The following is an 18,765-nucleotide window of genomic DNA, read 5'->3' as shown; positions in this document are numbered from 1 at the left end:
CTGTGTGATGTTTGCATGTCCTCCCCGGAACCGCGTGGGTTTTCTCCGGGTCCTCCGGTCTCCTCCCACACTCCAAAAAAACATGCATGGCAGGCAGATTGACCACTCCAAATTGTCCCTAGGTGTGAGTGTGAGAGTTACTGTTGTATGTCTTTGTGTGCCCTGCGATTGGCTGGCAACCAATTCAGGGTGTCCCCCGCCTCGTGCCCGAAGACAGCTGAGATAGGCTCCAGCAACCCCCCGTGACCCTAATGATCAGTGTCCTCCATCTTCAGATGTTTGATTCTCATGTTTGTTTTGGCCAAGCTTTTACGTCAGATGCCCTTCCTGACACAACCCTCTGTATTTATCCGGGCTTGGGACCGGCACAACAAGACATTGGCTTGTGGCTAATAATAATAATAATAATAATAATAATAATAATAATAATAATTATTATTATTATTATTATTATTATTATTATTATTATTATTATTATTATTATAATAAAACAAAGTGCCAGAAGTCTTCTCACAACCGTTCATGTGTTCCTCCTTGGTATGCAAGGCGGTAACCCCCACTCCGGTCGAACTCAGTGTCCTCCACTTCCCATTACACCCACGAACACACATTTGTACATGCTGTGCAGTGTTGTTTTGTCATGACACACCTACCTGAGAACAGCCAGGAGCATTGCAAACATACGGCCTTTCTGGGTCTGAGTTCATCACAACTTTTCATTAAACTAAAAAAAAAAAACATAAGAGGAAAATTAAAAAAAGGAAGTAAGTGACACAGGTTTTTACTTCGGCATCCTAAAAGGAAAAATACAGTCATTGTGTAGCGGAAAATTATATTGCACCTGTAGCAGCTGCGAGGTAATTTCAGTCATAAACGACGCCTGCTCACATTTCACTTTAAATTATATTAATTTAATGGGCTGTGGTTTTTGAAAACGATGGATTGAACAAAATGTCCTCTTGGGACACCTGACAAACAAAGCTTGTACAGAAATTGGAGTCACACCACATGTGCTGGCCAAGTTTGGAGGAAATTGTTTTCACCACAATTGTTTCTGTAATTTTGCAATTAGGGAAATATGAGACAAATTGGTGAAGACACTCAAATTTTACACGAGAATCTCATTTTTGGGTTTTGGCGATAATAACCTCAAGTTTCATCACTAAGCATTGTCAAATTTGCTCAGTCAGGTCTTAAAACAAAAAGATAAAAAGAAAGCAGAGATGTGGCAGAATTTTCAGCAGTGGTCTTAATGCTAAATTTAGCTGCCCACGTTAGTCAACAAGTCAGATGTGACAGCCAGTGTTTAGACAGGGTTTAGGGTTTTCCATGGCAACTTTAGAGCGCCCCGTTGTCACAGTATGGAAAATACCCGCTGTGACCCGTACGGTGTATATCAGAAAGCGAACAGTGTGTATTCCAAAGATTAATTTCCCATAGAAAACCATTATAATGAGAATAATCAGTTCCCAGGTCCCCAAAACACATAATTGTCAACTAAATAAGCGTTAAAACTACAAACAATATACCTTATTTTATGTATAATAAATGTGCTATGGCATTGTAATTAAAGAAATAAACTGTACTATATAATAAAGTTGTTTTATTTACCTTTGTGATGGTTGTTGATGGCTTGATGAAATGGATAGCTTTTTGCATAATGTGTCTCAAGGAGCTCTGGGTTGTACATCTTAGAAGTTGTGATCTTGCAACAGCAACAGATGCAGGCAGACACACTAGAAACTTAATTAATAGCTAGTTCCCTTGCTTGTATATTCTCTTCGAATTGTACCGATGGCTTGTGCGCGTTATTTGTGGAGCCTGATTGAAGGGATAATTAAACCTTGCATTCTACACTCTTCCTTTGAATTATCAATAAAGACGTCCAAATTTCTGTTTTCTCTCCATTTCTCACCATTTCACTTTGGGTTTTTTTTTCACTTTTTTTTGTTTCAAGCTCTGTCGTCTCCCTTTCATGTGTGTGTGTGTGTGTGTGTGTGTGTGTGTGTGTGTGTGTGTGTGTGTGTGTGTGTGTGTGTGTGTGTGTGTGTGTGTGTGTGTGTGTGTTTCTGTTGCTGTTAACCCCCCCCCCGAAATAGTTCGTATACCAAGATTATATTCCCGCGAATTTAACGTTCGTAAGGCACAAAGTTCATTAGCTAAAGCGTTCATAGCCGAGGTATCACTGTATATAGCGCTTTAACAACAGCTTAAGCTGTAACAAAGTGCTTCACATCTTTGTCATTTAAACCTGGACTGTGAATTAGAAAGATGCATCTAATTTTGAAAATAGCATCCGATTTCAAAGTTTGGCGAGAGTGTGTTTGATTGACAGCTGACAACTGAGCATGGATTGCTTCCTCCATATTCAGAAAACATACCCATAGCATTTGATAGTGAAACGAAGAGCTTGTTTTCATACAATTCAAAAACCGCACGTTATATATGTGGCTTTTCTTAATCGAGCCAATTATTCAAATCTAGAAGATATTTTCCCTTTTCAGAATCATTCATTTTTATAGCGTTTCATTTCTTTTTACGCTTTTATGACAGACGTTAAAATTTAACTTCAAGGATTGGATGTATAATTAATGGATGATATTATACCATGGCATCTGGAACTAATTATTTTTCTTGGCATTATTTCCTGAGGGATAGTTGTTTTGAAATCCAAACAAACTGGAGGTTGAGCAGCTTTCCGGGATTGAGTGTCGTCAACCTTGAGGCTTCGGTTATATTGAAGCAGTGTACTTATTGAACAGCACATGCGCACAATTCAGAGATACAGTGTGGAGTACCTGGGGAAGAGTTGCCAAAGTTTAATGCTTCACTCAAGGGAATATGACTCAGTTTGAGCCTTCCACCCCCTTCGGCTCTTGTGAATTTAAATGGCAAAAAAAATCTTTTTTTTCTCATCTTAAAAAAAATACTGTCTTTATGAAGACAGTATTTTTTTTGCCAGATCCTGCCAAATGTTCTTGACTGACATCATGGCCATTCCAAGTACCACACCGCACTTCTGTCTTCATTTTATATTTTACTACGATAGAAAAAGTAATATATTGCTCAACAAACAAAGGGAGGGGTTTTGGAAAAGAAGCATGTGTCATATGTGCAATTTCAAAACTTTTATCTTGAAAACCCCATAGAGATTTATAGTTCTACAAATTCCGCGACTCTCTTTTCACTTACAGTAATTGGAATGTCGACATGGCCCCGACACCAAGTCGACATTCGGAATTCATCTCAAAAAGTATTCACGGTTGAGCATCAGAGAGAGAAAAAAAACACATCAAAACATTTTAACGGCTTCTCAAGAACGATCCAAGGCTGAATATGTGACAGTTTAAAGGCTCTGCGTCCCGAGTGCATTTAGGAAAATACAACCTTGACTCAGTGTTGTGAAAAAAAAATCTGAGCAGGGGTTGACTACCTGTCTCGGTTGCAAAGTCCAACATTTGATTCACCCGTCAAACACTCAACCTTGCTGATGAGATGAGCGATGCGTGTAAGTCAAGGGCATTTGGGAGATGAAGTGCAGTAAAAAGACAATATATTCTTATACAGCCCAAAAGTCAAAAAAGAGCCTGAATAGCTCAGTTGTTATAGCATCACACTTTTAATCTGAGGGTCTAGGGTTCAAGTCCCTGTTCAGGCGCAGCCTTTACTATGCGCAAGTGGCTCAGACATTCGTCATTCATGTGTGGGTGTTCTGCTTCAAAGCAGCTTTGCGAGCTGGGTCCTGTACACATGACTTGGTGTCTTTTCCATATACGTAGTAATTACAATATTTCACGGTAAGGCGCACACAAAAGCCTTGATTTTCTTCAAAGGATGACCTAGCGCCTTATACGCAGGTGTGCCTTATATGTGAAGTAATATTGAGTGACAACAGATCTCGCAACTACTGTGAGCCGCCACTGACTCCATTTCCCCCTGTAGAAGAAGTAATGCATAACCCCAGCCTCTACTATAGCGCCTTATAATGTGGCATACCTTATATTTGGAAAACTTTCATCTACCAAACCTTTAATCGTCCCACAATGGGGAAATTTGCATACACAGAATATATACGTATGCTGTATATATATGTATATTGTGTATATATATATATAAAACATAGATGAATAAATATGTGAAGATATACAGTAAAGTCTTGTTATATCGATATCGGATATATCGATAGTCCCGGTTATATCGATACTATTTCTATGCACGCACGGAGAAAATTACATGCAAACAGGGTCGGATATATCGATAGTCCCGGTTATATCGATATTTTTTCGGACTCCCTTGAATATCGATATAATGAGACTTTACTGTATATATATATATATATATATATATATATATATATATATATATATATATATATATATATATATATATATATATATATATATATATATATATATATATATATACTTTCGGCTTTTCCCTTCAAGGGGTCGCCACAGCAAAACAGTGTCCTCCATCTTTGGAGGTTTGATCCGCATGTTTGTTTTAGCCAAGCTTTTACGTCGGATGCCCTTCCTGACACAATCCTCTGTATTTATCCGGGCTTGGGACCGGCACAAGAAGACATATGTCCGTCCCTTTGTGGCTACAGAACAAGCAACATTACACACGTGTGTGTGTGCGTAATCGGCACAGCAACATTCAAAAAAAGCAAAAACTATATATATATATATATATATATATATATATTACTTTGAAGGTGCACCTTATAGGCAGTATATGCATGGATAAAGTTTGAAAATATACCATTCATTTGGGGTTCGCCCTACACTCCAGTGCACCTTATACACCAGAAAATATGGTAGCTGATTGCTTATTTTACAAAATAAGAGTCAGCAGCAACTCCCGTTTCGTTTCGTTCTGTGTGGACTCTCAGTTTATGTTTCTCAATGATAATACAATTGTCCATTTCTGTGTCAATCAGAATATCAGCACCACATCGTCGGTCACCTTGCCACTCAAAATGTGTCAATCACCACATGAAGCATCAAGTATTACTCTCAATGCAAATTTTGTCTTGCATCACTGAGTTGTTGCCTCTGGCTCCTGAAATCATGCCATTTTGGAATATTTCAGCATGCTGGAAAAAAAAGTGCAATTCTTGAATGTAGCTTATTTATGAATCGCAACACCAATAGTTTTGTAATGATGTACAACTTCAAGGTTTGGGTATTTACTATTGCTCAAAAACCAAATAAAAAACATGCTTACTCATTAAACAAAAAAACTAAATAGACAAACAAATAAATAAATAAATAAATAAACATGTTAATAAATTCATAAACAGCTAAATAGATCAATAAATAGCAACATAAATGACTAAATAAATAAATAAACAGCTAAATACATAAATACATAGCTAAATAAATAAATACACAAGTAAATAAATTAATAGCTAAACAGATAAATAGCTGAATAAATAGCTAAATGAATAAATACATACATAAATACATGAATAAATAAACAGAAAATAGATACATCAATAGCTAAATGAATAAACAGAAATAAATACACAAATAAATAAAACATACATCAATAAATACATAAATAACAGCTTAATAGCTAAATAAATAAATAGCTACATAATTACATTAATTAATAAATAGCTAAATAAATAAACATACAAAAGCAGAAAATAGCTAAATAAATAAATAAATGAATAAATAAATAAATGCAAGATATATGCAGTGTTCCCATCTCAATATTTCCAAGGCACAAGAAATATGACTGAATATGCCATTGACAACGTAATGGTCAATTACCAATCATTAACCACTATAAATAATTTTCACTGAAAATCTGTGAACCTGTTTTTGATCCAGCGCTAAGTTTAGCGAAGGTTGAGTTATTATTGAGGTATCCTGCCAAGCTAAATGTTCTCTATCTTCATTAGACATAATGCAAAGAGCACCCCGACTTTACGACTGACTTTTCCTGCTTTATTGTTGACATATGGATTTTTATTTTATTTTTGTCATGATCTTAAAGTTCTGACTTTAATCCCACATATGCTTGATGTAAACACAGCGGAATCATAAATGGCAATTTATGAAATGTATTTTTTTTTGGTATTGGTATTACTCCAAAATAATATTAGGCAGTATACTATTAAATACCAATTTCCCATTTAGTAAAATAAAATACAATTTGAGGGTTGCTTCATTTGTGTCTTCTGAAAGTTGCCAATTTGCTACTCATCATCAGTTTTCATTCATCATCAGTCATCCATTTTCAAGCTTGTAGACTTCCGTTGTTCAATTTCTGGCTTTTCCTAATGTGACAAAAGGGACCAAAAAATAAAAAGTAAAAAATCATCTTAACCGAAGGAGTTTTTGCCTCTTGTATGTAAAGTTCTTTGCTATCTGTTTAACCACACATTTCTAACAAGACATACATCAAAGCATCGCTGTCCTTCTGAAGTACCGATGCAGCCTGCATCCCTACGCCAGATGCAGACCTTCATGTTTAATCTAATAATAACACTATACATGTTTTTATTTATTTTGTGCTTCCGCAACAGCCGAGGTGCATTTCATTATCTGATCAGGGGATGCCGTGGAAAGGTCTGTGGCTTCTGTGACAGGTCTGATGTGGCATTTTGGCCGCATTTCTTAATACAAGAAGCAATTGTAACACACGGGGTGCATAAAAGCCGGATGATTTAGCCCTTATTAATTCCTCCTTGCGTTGAATATGTTGTCATTTATTCCGCACAACACGTTTGTGATTAATTTACCTTTGGGCAAGTTCAAGTGGGCAGGAGATGTAAACTACTTAAATGTGTCTTTTTCATGGCGACAGACTTATTTCCTCAAGCTCAGTCAAAACACTCAAATATTGTGTTATGCTAAGCAGTGCTGTTTTCCCAACAAGCTGCGCTTCATGAGCAGGTCGACAGAACAAGGTCTGGACAGGGTCTCTCTGTCAAGGACCGACGAGGCCCTGCTCTGGCTTGCTGTCACCATGTCGCTGTGGGCCCCTGAAAATTCAGTTGCTCCCCTTTGACACAACAAACAAAATATGAAGCCAGACTGGATGAAATATGGCAAGTTTCGATTTGTCACTTGTTCTGTTTCTGCTTCCTTCTTCAATAGGTTACACGTCGCACCAGTTGCTGACCAAATAATCAACAAGAAAAATATATAACGACCCAGACGAAAAATACGTCTTTCTGCATTTCAAATACGCCCTTCAGCGCATTTGTCAAGAAATTCAAACCATATGAGGTGAAAAAAGGTGGACGTCATTAATTCTGTAAATGGCCCAATCACTTTCACACTTCTCATAATCAGTGCAAAATGTCCTTTCCTCAGAAAGGCCACTTGGCTCTAATTTGATCGAGACGTTTGAGTTTGGCAAAAGGAAATTTGGTTACGCTTTACATTAAGTACAACCTGATGTGTGCGCACGGGAAGAATTAAGGGCAAGGAGTTCCATTTCAAGACAAAGTAAGGGAATGAATTCTCCCCGTCGGAGCGCATATTTGAATTTCAACAACACATCAAGGGAAAATAAGCGGCTGGGGTGGGAAAGCGTACGGGGTGAAAGCAAGTGAAAACATGCACAGCAATTCAAACCTGCGGCTCCCCGCAGCCCGGGACTTTGACAGCACAGGTTCAAGGTGGGATCACGACAATCCCCGAGGCGGCAAACATGGGCTACATGAGACAATATCTGTGCACAACCTCAAGCTCTTCCACTGAACATGAAACAAAAACACAAAGTAAGTAATCGTTGTCAATTTGCTGCTGTCTTCCTCTGCATGTAAACTAACACGGATTGCTATTACAACAGCCTTTTCTGACACTCATAATGTGCAGCACTTCCCAGGCACATGTACCTTGACTGACTTTCAGATGTGCCGCGGGAAGTTAGCCAATTTCACTCAACTGCTTTGAAAATACTATAACGCCTCAATGTTTGTCTATCTATGCCAGCAACATATAGCGACAGGCAGACCAATTAAATGCACTTTGACAAGATGTATGAAGGTACACAATTATTCAGTTTATGCACTTTTGGATTTTTTTTTGGTTTAATTGTGTGCCAGCGTTTTTTTTTTCAATGCAAAATATACACTTTGGCAAAATAAAAGTTGGCAAGCACCGCTGTTGAGGATATTTGTTTATGAATGACGGAGCACAACTGTCGACTGAACCGTGACTGATTTCATAGATTGGAGCTACAACTAGGAGAAAGGAGTGTTTCACCTAGAACACATGTAACAACCATCACGAAAGAAATGGAAGGGAAATGCAGATCACATTCCATGTGCAGCTGGATAATCAACAAGCTGCTTCGAAATATGGTAGAAATTAGGTCCGCATTCAGCACATAGGAAGAGTTATCTACATCAGAAACATTTTTGAATCTGGAGACAGTCGTGATGAAGTATTTAAGAATGATGGAAGAAAAAGGTCGCTGGTTTGAACTCGCCCGACACCCCCCCTCCCCCCCTTCCACACACACACACACACACACACACAAGTTACCTTCAACAAGATATTCAAGCCCACCCGCATTTAAAATCAAGTGCTGAAACTCTGTGTCTTTGTGTTGTCATGTTATTTGCTATGTATTTTTTTTGCTCTTTTGACTCCAAGATGGCGCTGCAAGAGTGGCTGCCTTTCCAGCAGCACATGTATTTTGTTTTTGTACTTTTATTCCTTTCATCACTTTGCTGCCATGAAATGTAATTTCTCGACTGTGAGACTAATAAAGGCAAATCCAATCCAATCCAATACACAATGTATTACATTGATCGACAGAACAGAGTCATTTAACAACCCTGCAAGTGGCCCATATTCATTTCCCTCCATAATTAAAGATAAAAATGGAAGAAAATAGTCATCCCTAGCTGTTACCACCAATTCCATGTTTACATTGATGAATTTCAAACGGCAAACATATTTCTGGTACAGTTTTGCCATAACAGTAAAAGAACATCGATCTTATGAAAAGCATTGGTGTTATATCCCCTAATACAAAGCAAATGCAATTAAGGCAAACAGTCAGTCACAATCACTTTAACTATTGACCTGATTTTATAGGAGTATTCATATATGCAATGTCATCCGTAGCCCAAATGTAAGGAGTGCTGAATAAATAACAGCATCATCAAGCTTAAAGCTTTTATATGAGGCCTTTGATTACTATAAATAATTCAAAGGGACACGCCGGATAATGGTGAAAGCCTACATAATCATTTATCAACACTCACAGCAGCGTGCGCTGGACACAAGTGGTTATTGATAGCGTGTCACATAAACATAATGACAGTGGGGAGTAATCAAATGATTGGAGCGAGGAGTTGTGCGCGCGAGCGTGAGCGTGTTTTTTAAACCCCGTCAGCACAAGCTCGCGCAAAGTCAGACAATATCAAATATCGACTTTGTTGCAAAATGACGTCACGATGTGGATGAATGTAAGGCAAGGGCGAGCACAACCGCTTTGCTTAAAACTGAAAATCAAACACGAACAATCGAGGATATGTGCTTGATGTGGGAGTGGGGTGCCCGCAGAGCGCGCACCAGCTCCTGCTGCCTATCCCGAGATGGGACAAGTGTGACAATGAAATCCCCGGCATGAAAAGGAAAAACATCAGAAGGAATACAACCGGCGTCTTCCGATGGAATGATCAACGTATTGTGTAATAAACCTTACTTAGATATTCAATCGCGATAAATGCTGTGGACTTCAAACTTAAAGGTCAACACCCAAGCGACATGTCACCGCGGCCAGTACAAGATCATCGTGACACTTAACTCGCAAGTAAAAAGAAATAAACAAAGCGTGCCACTTGACCGACAAGCTGTTGCGTTCAATGGCAGCGAGGAAGGCGTAAAAAAAGGCACCCGGCAAAGCGACGCGGGACGACACGCGGCTTCCCCCCGGCGAGGCTTTTCAACTTACCAAACAAGTGTTGAAACGCGAAGCAGCCTCTCAGAAGAAACCACGTTGGACTGAGAAAAGATTACAATACGATCTATTTAGAGAAGCATAACGTCACCCGCGGGTGACGTCACGTGGGATTCCTGAAGTTCTAAATCATTGCGGTCCGTTTGGAGGCGGCGCGAGGTGGGCGGAGTTTGCAAGTGGACAAACCAAGAGGATGGACCGACAGACTGAGCCACGGTGGACGGTACGGAGCCAGGGGTGGGTGTGGCGCAAAGAAGGAGCTCTGGCCGGGACGGCTAATTAAGTCGACTGAAAATTGTGGCACTGGAACAAAACTAAACATGGATTATAAGGAGTACAAATGATATTTTTCCAGTGATGGGCCGTCAGGGCCTGCACTCTGCTGGCCTAAAATATCTGAATCACTGACTCATGAGAATTATATTGTGTCCATGAATTCTTATAAAATAATTCCAAATTGTCTTTCCGCTTCCTTTCATTGCTTTCCCCCTGTTGCGCGTTTTCCAGATGTGTGTTTTTGTATTCAAGCATTTAACCAATCACATTTCAGCCATCATTTGTTACCATGGTCAGAAATCTACTTGGACGCCTTCACGCTCTGTTCTGCAGGCTCTGTAGCATAAAATAAGTGTCGATAAAACAGTTGCTTTAACCGATCACATTTCGAGTTGGGAACCTAAGGAGTGCTCGAAGGCACTGGCAACATCAGTTTTCGCAAATTATGATTGGCAAGTTACATGATTGGCTCATCACTAGTCAATCATAGTATTACTAGCCTCTAGTGATAAGCGCATACTGGCCAGAGCTAGCACACTGTATCTGTAGCGAGCTGCATAAGCAAATACATTGTTGTGTTGAGTAATTAGCAGTTTTTTCAACCCACAATGGCTGAAGGAGGAGAAGAAATGGATTTGGTTGCAGATTTACTGTTGAAGCCATTTTCAAGATGGACTTTTCAAAAATAGATGGACATCGTTAAGAAAGATTGGACAGGTCCGAAGCTCGCACAAATAGCAAATAATATTACATTTTTTAGGTTATCATGAATCCACAAGTTCATAGTAAAATGTGAACAGTTTAATGACAGTATTTCTTAAGTTTCTTCAAGTCACAAGTTATGTCCTTGCTATCGGCACCCTCTAGTGGACATGTAGTCAATCACACCACACTCACAGCTGTGGATTGATTTACACGTAGCACTGCTGAAGGCCTATGAGTGATATGCACGGCCCGCCACTGCATTTAGCGATTACCGCAACTTAAATACAGTAAAGTCTCGTTATATCGATATTCAAGGGAGTCCGAAAAAATATCGATATAACCGGGACTATGGATATATCCGACCCTGTTTGCATGTAGTTTTCTCCGTGCGTGCATAGAAATAGTATCGATATAACCGGGACTATCGATATATGCGATATTGATATAACGAGACTTTACTATATACACAAAAGTAACTAATCGGATGATATCGCTAACCTAACATTGTGTAAAGATTTTGAGCATTCATTTTCGAAATCGTTTATCCTCACGGGCGGTCACCAGCATGCTGGAGCATATCCCATCCGTCTCAGGCAGTTGGCGGTGCACTGTGAACAAATGGCAGGGCACACATAGACCCCAAAAGGCTCACAATCAAACCCAGGGAAAATTTGGAGCAGGGATGTTAAACTCTTTTTTTTTTTTTTTTGCAGAGGGCCACATAGTCGTGATGGTTTCCTCTCGGGGTGGTTATGAATTTGAGGAAGCTATTAGTATGTTTAATGCCCTCCACATATTACTGCAGTTTCCAATGTATAAGCCGCACGGGAGTATAAGGCACACCCCCAATGAATGGTGTATTTTCAAACTTTTTCCATATACAGTATACTAGAAGTGGACGGGAACTGAACTAGAAAGTGCATCTGCAATTAATGAAAAACGTTTTCCAAATATAATATGTCAGTAAATAAAAGTTTTCCAAATACAGTGTATAAGGCACACCACATTAAAAGGTGCTACAATAGAGGCTGGGGTTACGCACGACTTCTTTGACAGGGAGAAATGGAGCCGGTGGCTGCTAACAGTACTGGTGAGACCTAGTAACAAAAAGCATTATGAGTCGAATAGTTTTTCTCTTTTCTTTCTTTGTTTTCATTTTAATATATTATAAAAATGTTTACACAGTTGTATTATTGAATACATTACTAGTCCTTACATGTTTTGTATTACTCACCTATTAACGGATGTAAAAGTGAGCTGTATGCTTTTTTTCTTTTCATTCATTGTATGGACCAGTGAAATCATAATGAACTGTAAATTGAAAAAATAAAATAAAATGCAGTATAAGGCACACCACATTATAACGGGCTACAGTAGAGGCTGGGGTTACGTTTTATATATCCCAGCATGGACCGCACACTACTTCTTCTACGGGGGGGAAATGGAGTCGGTGGCTGCTGACAGTACTGACCAGTTGTGGCTCAACATGACTTTAAAGACAACTTCACATATAAGGCGCGTCTTTGTATAAGGCGCTGGGTCAACTTTCAAAGAGAATTAGGGTTTTCAGGTGTGCCTTATACACCAGAAAAGACGGTACATATAGCGTGCACAACAAATTAATGAATAGCTAGTTTTCACATTTGAAGTAAAAATAATCACCGTTATTGTGGTTTACATATGACATTTTGAATTTTTGGTTCAGATTTTTGCAATCATCATGGAATTTGATTTGCTTTCGCGGACCGAAGAAAATTGTGTCGGGCCAGAATTGGCCCCCAGGCCTTGACTTTGACACCTGTGATTTAGAGTGTTCCATTAATCTGACATGCAGGTTTTTTGGAATGTGGGAGGAAGCCGGAGTACCTGGAGAAAACCCAAGCAGGCACTGAGAAGAACATTATTATTCCACACAGGAAGGAATTTATGGGCCGGTTTTCATCCTCCGATTGACTGGCGAGCTGTCGAGGATGCATGTTACCATTTATCTGAGATAGACCCCATCTCATCTGTGAATCTATTGAGGACTACAACGCTCCAGAAAATGATTAGATGAATTAGGATCATGTCAGGAAAATAAAATATGAATGAATCAATTAATTGGAACAGTGGAATGACTCTTAAAGTGTTCTCAACTCCTGTTTTAATGTAAATGTTTTATTAAGCAGAACACAGCTGCATGCATGGCTCACGACAGAGCGGAAATCTCATTGCATGTGCCGTTGCTCCACTTCCATATTTTGGTCTGCTGCAGCTTCATTCCTGCCACCCCCTGCTGTCCTCAAGTGTTACGAAAAGTCTTTATGGATTAAACAACGACCTATCCTAAAGTTTTTACGGCCTTTGATAAGAGTGCATTTCAGTAACAATCTACGCTAATGCACCCAATAGGGCTAATTATTGGGCTCTAACTGTTTGTACCGTTGCCAAAAAGCTACACGTTGGCTTCCAATCCTCTCCAAGCCAAGTTTCAAGGGTACAAAAAGCAAAAGCGGGAGATCTGCACGCTGTAAAGTCTGAAGCGTTATTGTGTATGACATAAGCAGAGATGTTATCAAATCTTGCAAGATCGCAGCATGCTTTAAAGGATTCATTCTGGGTGTGTTTTGATTTTTCGGTGACTTTTGTGTAAGACTTATTTAGCAAGACTGCATCTATGTCTGGCAAGACTTCAGCAAATCTCACAAGACTTCAACTCTGATCCAAAATATGGAAATTGGTATGACTGCTGGCAAAATGCCAGGCCACTTTCAATCATTGTCGAGATGCTCTTGATTAGGCACCGATCCACAAATCACTGAGTTTCTTTCCCTTTCCTGGGTTCCGCCTCCTTTTGGTTCATATTGTTCATGAGTAGGTTCCATGTGTTGATGGAAAAAATATGGGATCAATTAAGTTTTCCCCAAGGTGAAAAATGAAGACAAGGTACACACATACCAATTTTGACATCTTAACTGATTTGTTCTAAATGAAGGAAAAATAGCCATGCCACCTAACCTCTCTTGTGTTGTGCGGTACTTGAGCACACCACACACATGTAAAGCAAAAATAAAAGGACAAGGAGGAGTAGTGGGAGAAGAAATATACAAAACTAAATGAACTGTTAGCTTGTCTGGTATCCATATTGCAACAGAAATATCCTAAAAGCAAGCCTTTGCCGATTTTGATTGCTCGCCAACTCATCACGGTCTATGTTCTCGGTGTAGATCTCAAGTTGCAACAATTAAGAACTGAGGAGCCCGCGATGAGGCGAAAGGAGCATCTGCACAGAGTGGCGATGCGTATGTGGAACTGTCGCGGCTTGGAATTGAAGCGGATTTACATGGGCCAGGTGACAATCTCTTTTCGTCAATGGATTCAACAGCTTCGTGTTTGCTGTCAACATTTAGCTTGTAGAAGATGTGCACATTTCACCATGATGTCCCATGATTTGATTCATCTCGAACTGCTTCATACAACAAAGAGGGTGCAGAAAGTGCTTAAGATGGAATGACTGTGTCTTTGTTTTGTCGCAAGAGTGGCTGCCTTTACTGCAGCTCTGTATTTTACTTTTCTACTTCTTCCATTCTTTTCTCATATGAAATGAAAATGTGAGACTAATAAGAATCAGAATCGGAATCAGAAAGCCTTTAATAGTCCCACAATGGGGAAATTTGCAGTCCACAGCATCATTAATAAAGGCCAATCCAAACCAATGTAATTAATCAGCAATGAATCAACAGTCACATTATTTCACAATTCCGCTCATAATCAAGGAATCGTTTTAAGAGCAATTATTAGCAAATTTTCCAATTGTGGCACGATTAAGGCTTTCTGATTCTAGTAACAGTGAAAGTCTTGTCTTGGGGAGGAGTTGTCCGCATCACGATGGATAGAGCTGAACTTCACGGCGTCAAAAACTACTCGTAACTAAATACAATGCAATACATATTGATTTATATAGCACTTTTAAAGTGCTTAATATGGACAACTATCATATGCAGGAAATGAATCAGCAGTGCTTCACTTTCCAATAATCAACAATCAATTCCACACTACCCTTTTCATTCCTCATCCATTCTTATGCCCATCTTACGCCATGCTCATTTTGGAGACAATGATTACCCCAGTCGAGCAGTTGCATAAATTTGTAACAAAACAAAGAGTTATTCGATCTTTTCCATCCCTGCTTTGCCTTCACATCAACCACAGTTGTCCCATCACATTAATGTGCACTTTTTCAGCGTACAAGAAGAGATTTAAAGGACTTCTGAGAACAAGCCATTTATTTGGTCGCTCCGTTTGACCCACTGGTGCCAACTGGCTGTGATTTCTGGGTGCTACAGACACTGCTGGTGAAGCCACAGCCCGGCTCCTGGGATTAATGACTCCTCACACGTTGAGGGATGTTTACCACTTGCCTGCGACCACTCGGCTAAGAGCACTGTCACTGAAACAATAACGCAGTCTGAAAAGCACTCATAACTCAGAGCTCCTCCGCCCTGTGTCTTTTAACCAGAGCTTTAATCAACGTTTATGACATCCTTTTGTCTCTTTATTGCCAATATATTACCCAACCGGTCCAAACATTATGTTCTCCAAGAAGCAGACTATTAAGGCTGGAAAGCACAGATGCAGTTTGGGTCAGTGACCCACACTAAAGGCGATTTGATCTATATTATACTAAACCTTTTATGATTATGCCTTTGTGCAACACTTATGAGGAAGTTCACCTTGGAAAGTATTGAAAGTGTTGCATGAATGGCAAAATCGAAAGAAGCTCTTTCTAGATTTTGATGAACCGCTAAAAACGGATTGGTGAAAAACTGAAAACGGCAAAGAATTAAAAAGTAAAACCTGGTTTGTGAAAAACTGAAAAACAAGAAAAAAACGGATAAATACAGGTTTTGGTGAAAGACTGGGAAACTGCGAAAAACTGAGTAAAATCTGGTTTTGGTGAAAAACTGAAAACTTTGAAAACCGCGAAAAATGGGGTAAAACCAGGTTTGGGTGAAAACCGCAAAAAACGTGAAAAATGGTGTAAACCCGGGTTATGGTGAAAAACCAAAAACCGGAGTAAATTCGGGTTTTGGTGAAAAAGTGGGAAAGCGCAAAAAAACGGGGTGAAATCTGGTTTTGGTGAAAAACTGAAAACTGTGAACCGCAAAAAAAACCAAGGTAAAATCAGGTTTGGTAAAAACCGCAAAATACTTCAGAAATTGGGTAAATCAGGCTTTTAGTGAAAAACTGGTAAACTGTGAAAAACAGGGCAAAACGTGGTTTTGGTGAAAAACTGAAAACAGAGAAAAAGGGGTAAATTCGGGTTTTGGTGAAAAACTGAGAACGTGCAAAAAAAAAAAAAAATGGGCAAAATCTGTTTTTGGTGAAAAACGGAAAACTTTGGAAACCATGAAAAACGGGGTAAAACCAGGTTTTGATAAAAAAAATGCTAAAACCACAAAAAACGGGGTGAATATGGATTTTGGGGGAAAACTGGGCAACCACAAAAGACGACATAAAACCTTGTTTTGGTGGTCTTCATTTATATCCGTCCGCTTGTGTCCTTTTCTTTCACACCGAAAAAGTGTTGAATTTTTAGAAAAGACTAATTATGAACATTGGTTGAACGCATTAAAATCATGCTGAACCTATATCCATAATTTCAGATTTCAGATTTATGCACAGCAAATCTGACAGGCTTTTTTGCCAAATTATATTTTTGCTCAACTAACCTCGGAGCAAAAATATACACCTTTAATGTGGTATATGACAAGGCAGTTTCTGCAATTTGTTTGATACTCATTTCAGAGTCATGTAATTATGATGTAAACAAGCATGTTTTTGTTTTATACTGTGATGATATAGGCATAAGCTCGGTCTCCGTCTGCTCCATGGTGCAGACAAAAAAAATTGAATTGTGTAAAAATTGGTTGTCTATTACACATAGTTTTATGTTGAGTAAAAAAACTAATTAATGCATGTTCATAGGTGGTCTCGTCTCACTGTGTGATAATGGATGTGATTCTTCATCTGTTCCCTAAGAAATCATCAATAGACTACATGAAACTGAATTTAAATGAAGAAAAATAAACAATTGATTCGTGTAAAATTTTATTTCAAATACTGGCAAAAATAAAACGTTCTCCGTGTCTATCCACAGAAGATCAACATTCAAAGGACATTGAGAAGTCCTTAATCCTGTCTTTCCCACGCATTGTGTCATGTAAACTTTTTTATTTGGAATATGTTTGTGCTTGAAGTATGGAGGCCTCTGGATTCCCTGCAGTGATGCCAAGCCAGGGCATATATATATATATATATATATATATATATATATATATATATATATATATATATATATATATATATATATATATATATATACACACACACACACACACACACACACAGTAAAGTCTCGTTATATCGATATCGGATATATCGATAGTCCCGGTTATATCGATACTACAGTAAAGTCTCGTTATATCGATAGTCAAGGGAGTCCAAAAAATATCGATATAACCGGGACTATCGATATATCCGAACCTGTTTGCATGTAATTTTCTCAGTGCGTGCATAGAAATAGTATCGATATAACCGGGGCTATCGATATATCCGATATCGATATAACGAGACTTTACTGTATTTCTATGCACGCACGGAGAAAATTACATGCAAACAGGGTCGGATATATCGATATTTTTTCGGACTCCCTTGAATATCGATATAACGAGACTTTACTGTATATATATATATATACATACACACACACACACACACACACACACACACACACACACACACACACACACACACACACACACACACACACACACACACACACACACACACACACACACACACACACACACACACTTCTGATAGAAGAGGAGAACACAAGAGCGGAGATCAAGGAGATGCTCATTGATGATCATATTTACATTCGGCACATGGCAACTGCCCCATTTGGAACAAGCCTGTCACAACTCCCATCGTGGTCGCGTATCACCAATTTCTCTCCAACACAAACAGCGAGTTGTTGAGCTGGCGTTCAATAACATCAAGGCAAATTCCACACATTTTGACCAGTATCACGGCACAAAAAGAGAAGACACTGCCACCATCAGGATTTATACAAGATATACACGCACACAAGCCGACTTTCAAATATTTGAGGTGCCAGTCAGTCGCTCTCTCTCTCTCTCTCTCTCTCTCTCTCTCACACGCACGCACACGAGCGCGCGCACACACACACTAAACACATACACACACACACACGCACGCACACACACGCACGCACGCACGCACACACACACACACACACACACACACGCTCAGATGAATCATTTTACAATGTATTCACGCGTATGTTCACCAACAATAGAGACACTTAGTAAATTGACAAAGTAAGTTTGGAAAGTCATTTGGTTAAAAGCCGCAATGGACCACCTGACTTTTTTTTTTACTTTACGCTACTCGGATTGTTTGTACTGAGTTAAAACTGTACTCATTAATAGCTGCGTGCAACTGGTAATACAGTTGACATAAGTGAATTCTATTTGGTTCACCAATGAACGGACAATGTTTCTTTTTTGTCAACTAATTATCGAATGTCAATAACATGTGTCAGTAACATCTATCTATCTTTTAAAGGACAACCGACACTTCCGGACAAGTTGCGCCAATAATTTGTAAAATCACTTCAAATGACTTCTACTGAGCATATTTTACAAAGATTCTACCGCATATAGCTATACTTTACGTTTTAAGACTCGCACGAATATTCATGAGGTCTTGTTTTCGAGTTGATGATGATGCCCTAAGTGACATCACGGAGGGAGCCCCTGACCGAGAAAGCGACACACAATT

At 39.1% G+C, this 18,765-nt stretch overlaps 1 protein-coding gene across 1 annotated transcript in view; it reads right to left on the bottom strand.

Annotated features, from left to right (window-relative positions):
• creb5b (cAMP responsive element binding protein 5b) overlaps positions 1–10,322 on the bottom strand; it is a 95,694-nt gene extending 85,372 nt beyond the window's left edge. Inside the window, exons 1-2 of the mRNA XM_088998694.1 lie at positions 9,931–10,322; positions 654–724 (exon numbers count right to left, since the gene is read on the bottom strand). Coding sequence (XP_088854820.1) covers positions 654–707 — 54 coding nt within the window. The 5' untranslated portion in view covers positions 708–724; positions 9,931–10,322. The remainder of the gene's footprint in view (positions 1–653; positions 725–9,930) is intronic.
• Between the last annotated feature and the right edge of the window lie 8,443 nt (positions 10,323–18,765).

Source organism: Hippocampus bargibanti, linkage group LG06, assembly GCF_051943395.1.
Source record: "Hippocampus bargibanti isolate YZ-2025 linkage group LG06, ASM5194339v1, whole genome shotgun sequence".
NCBI classification, from domain to species: domain Eukaryota; kingdom Metazoa; phylum Chordata; class Actinopteri; order Syngnathiformes; family Syngnathidae; genus Hippocampus; species Hippocampus bargibanti.
The sequence above is the reverse complement of the archived record's forward strand: the minus strand, read 5'-3'. Positions and strand labels throughout refer to the sequence as shown.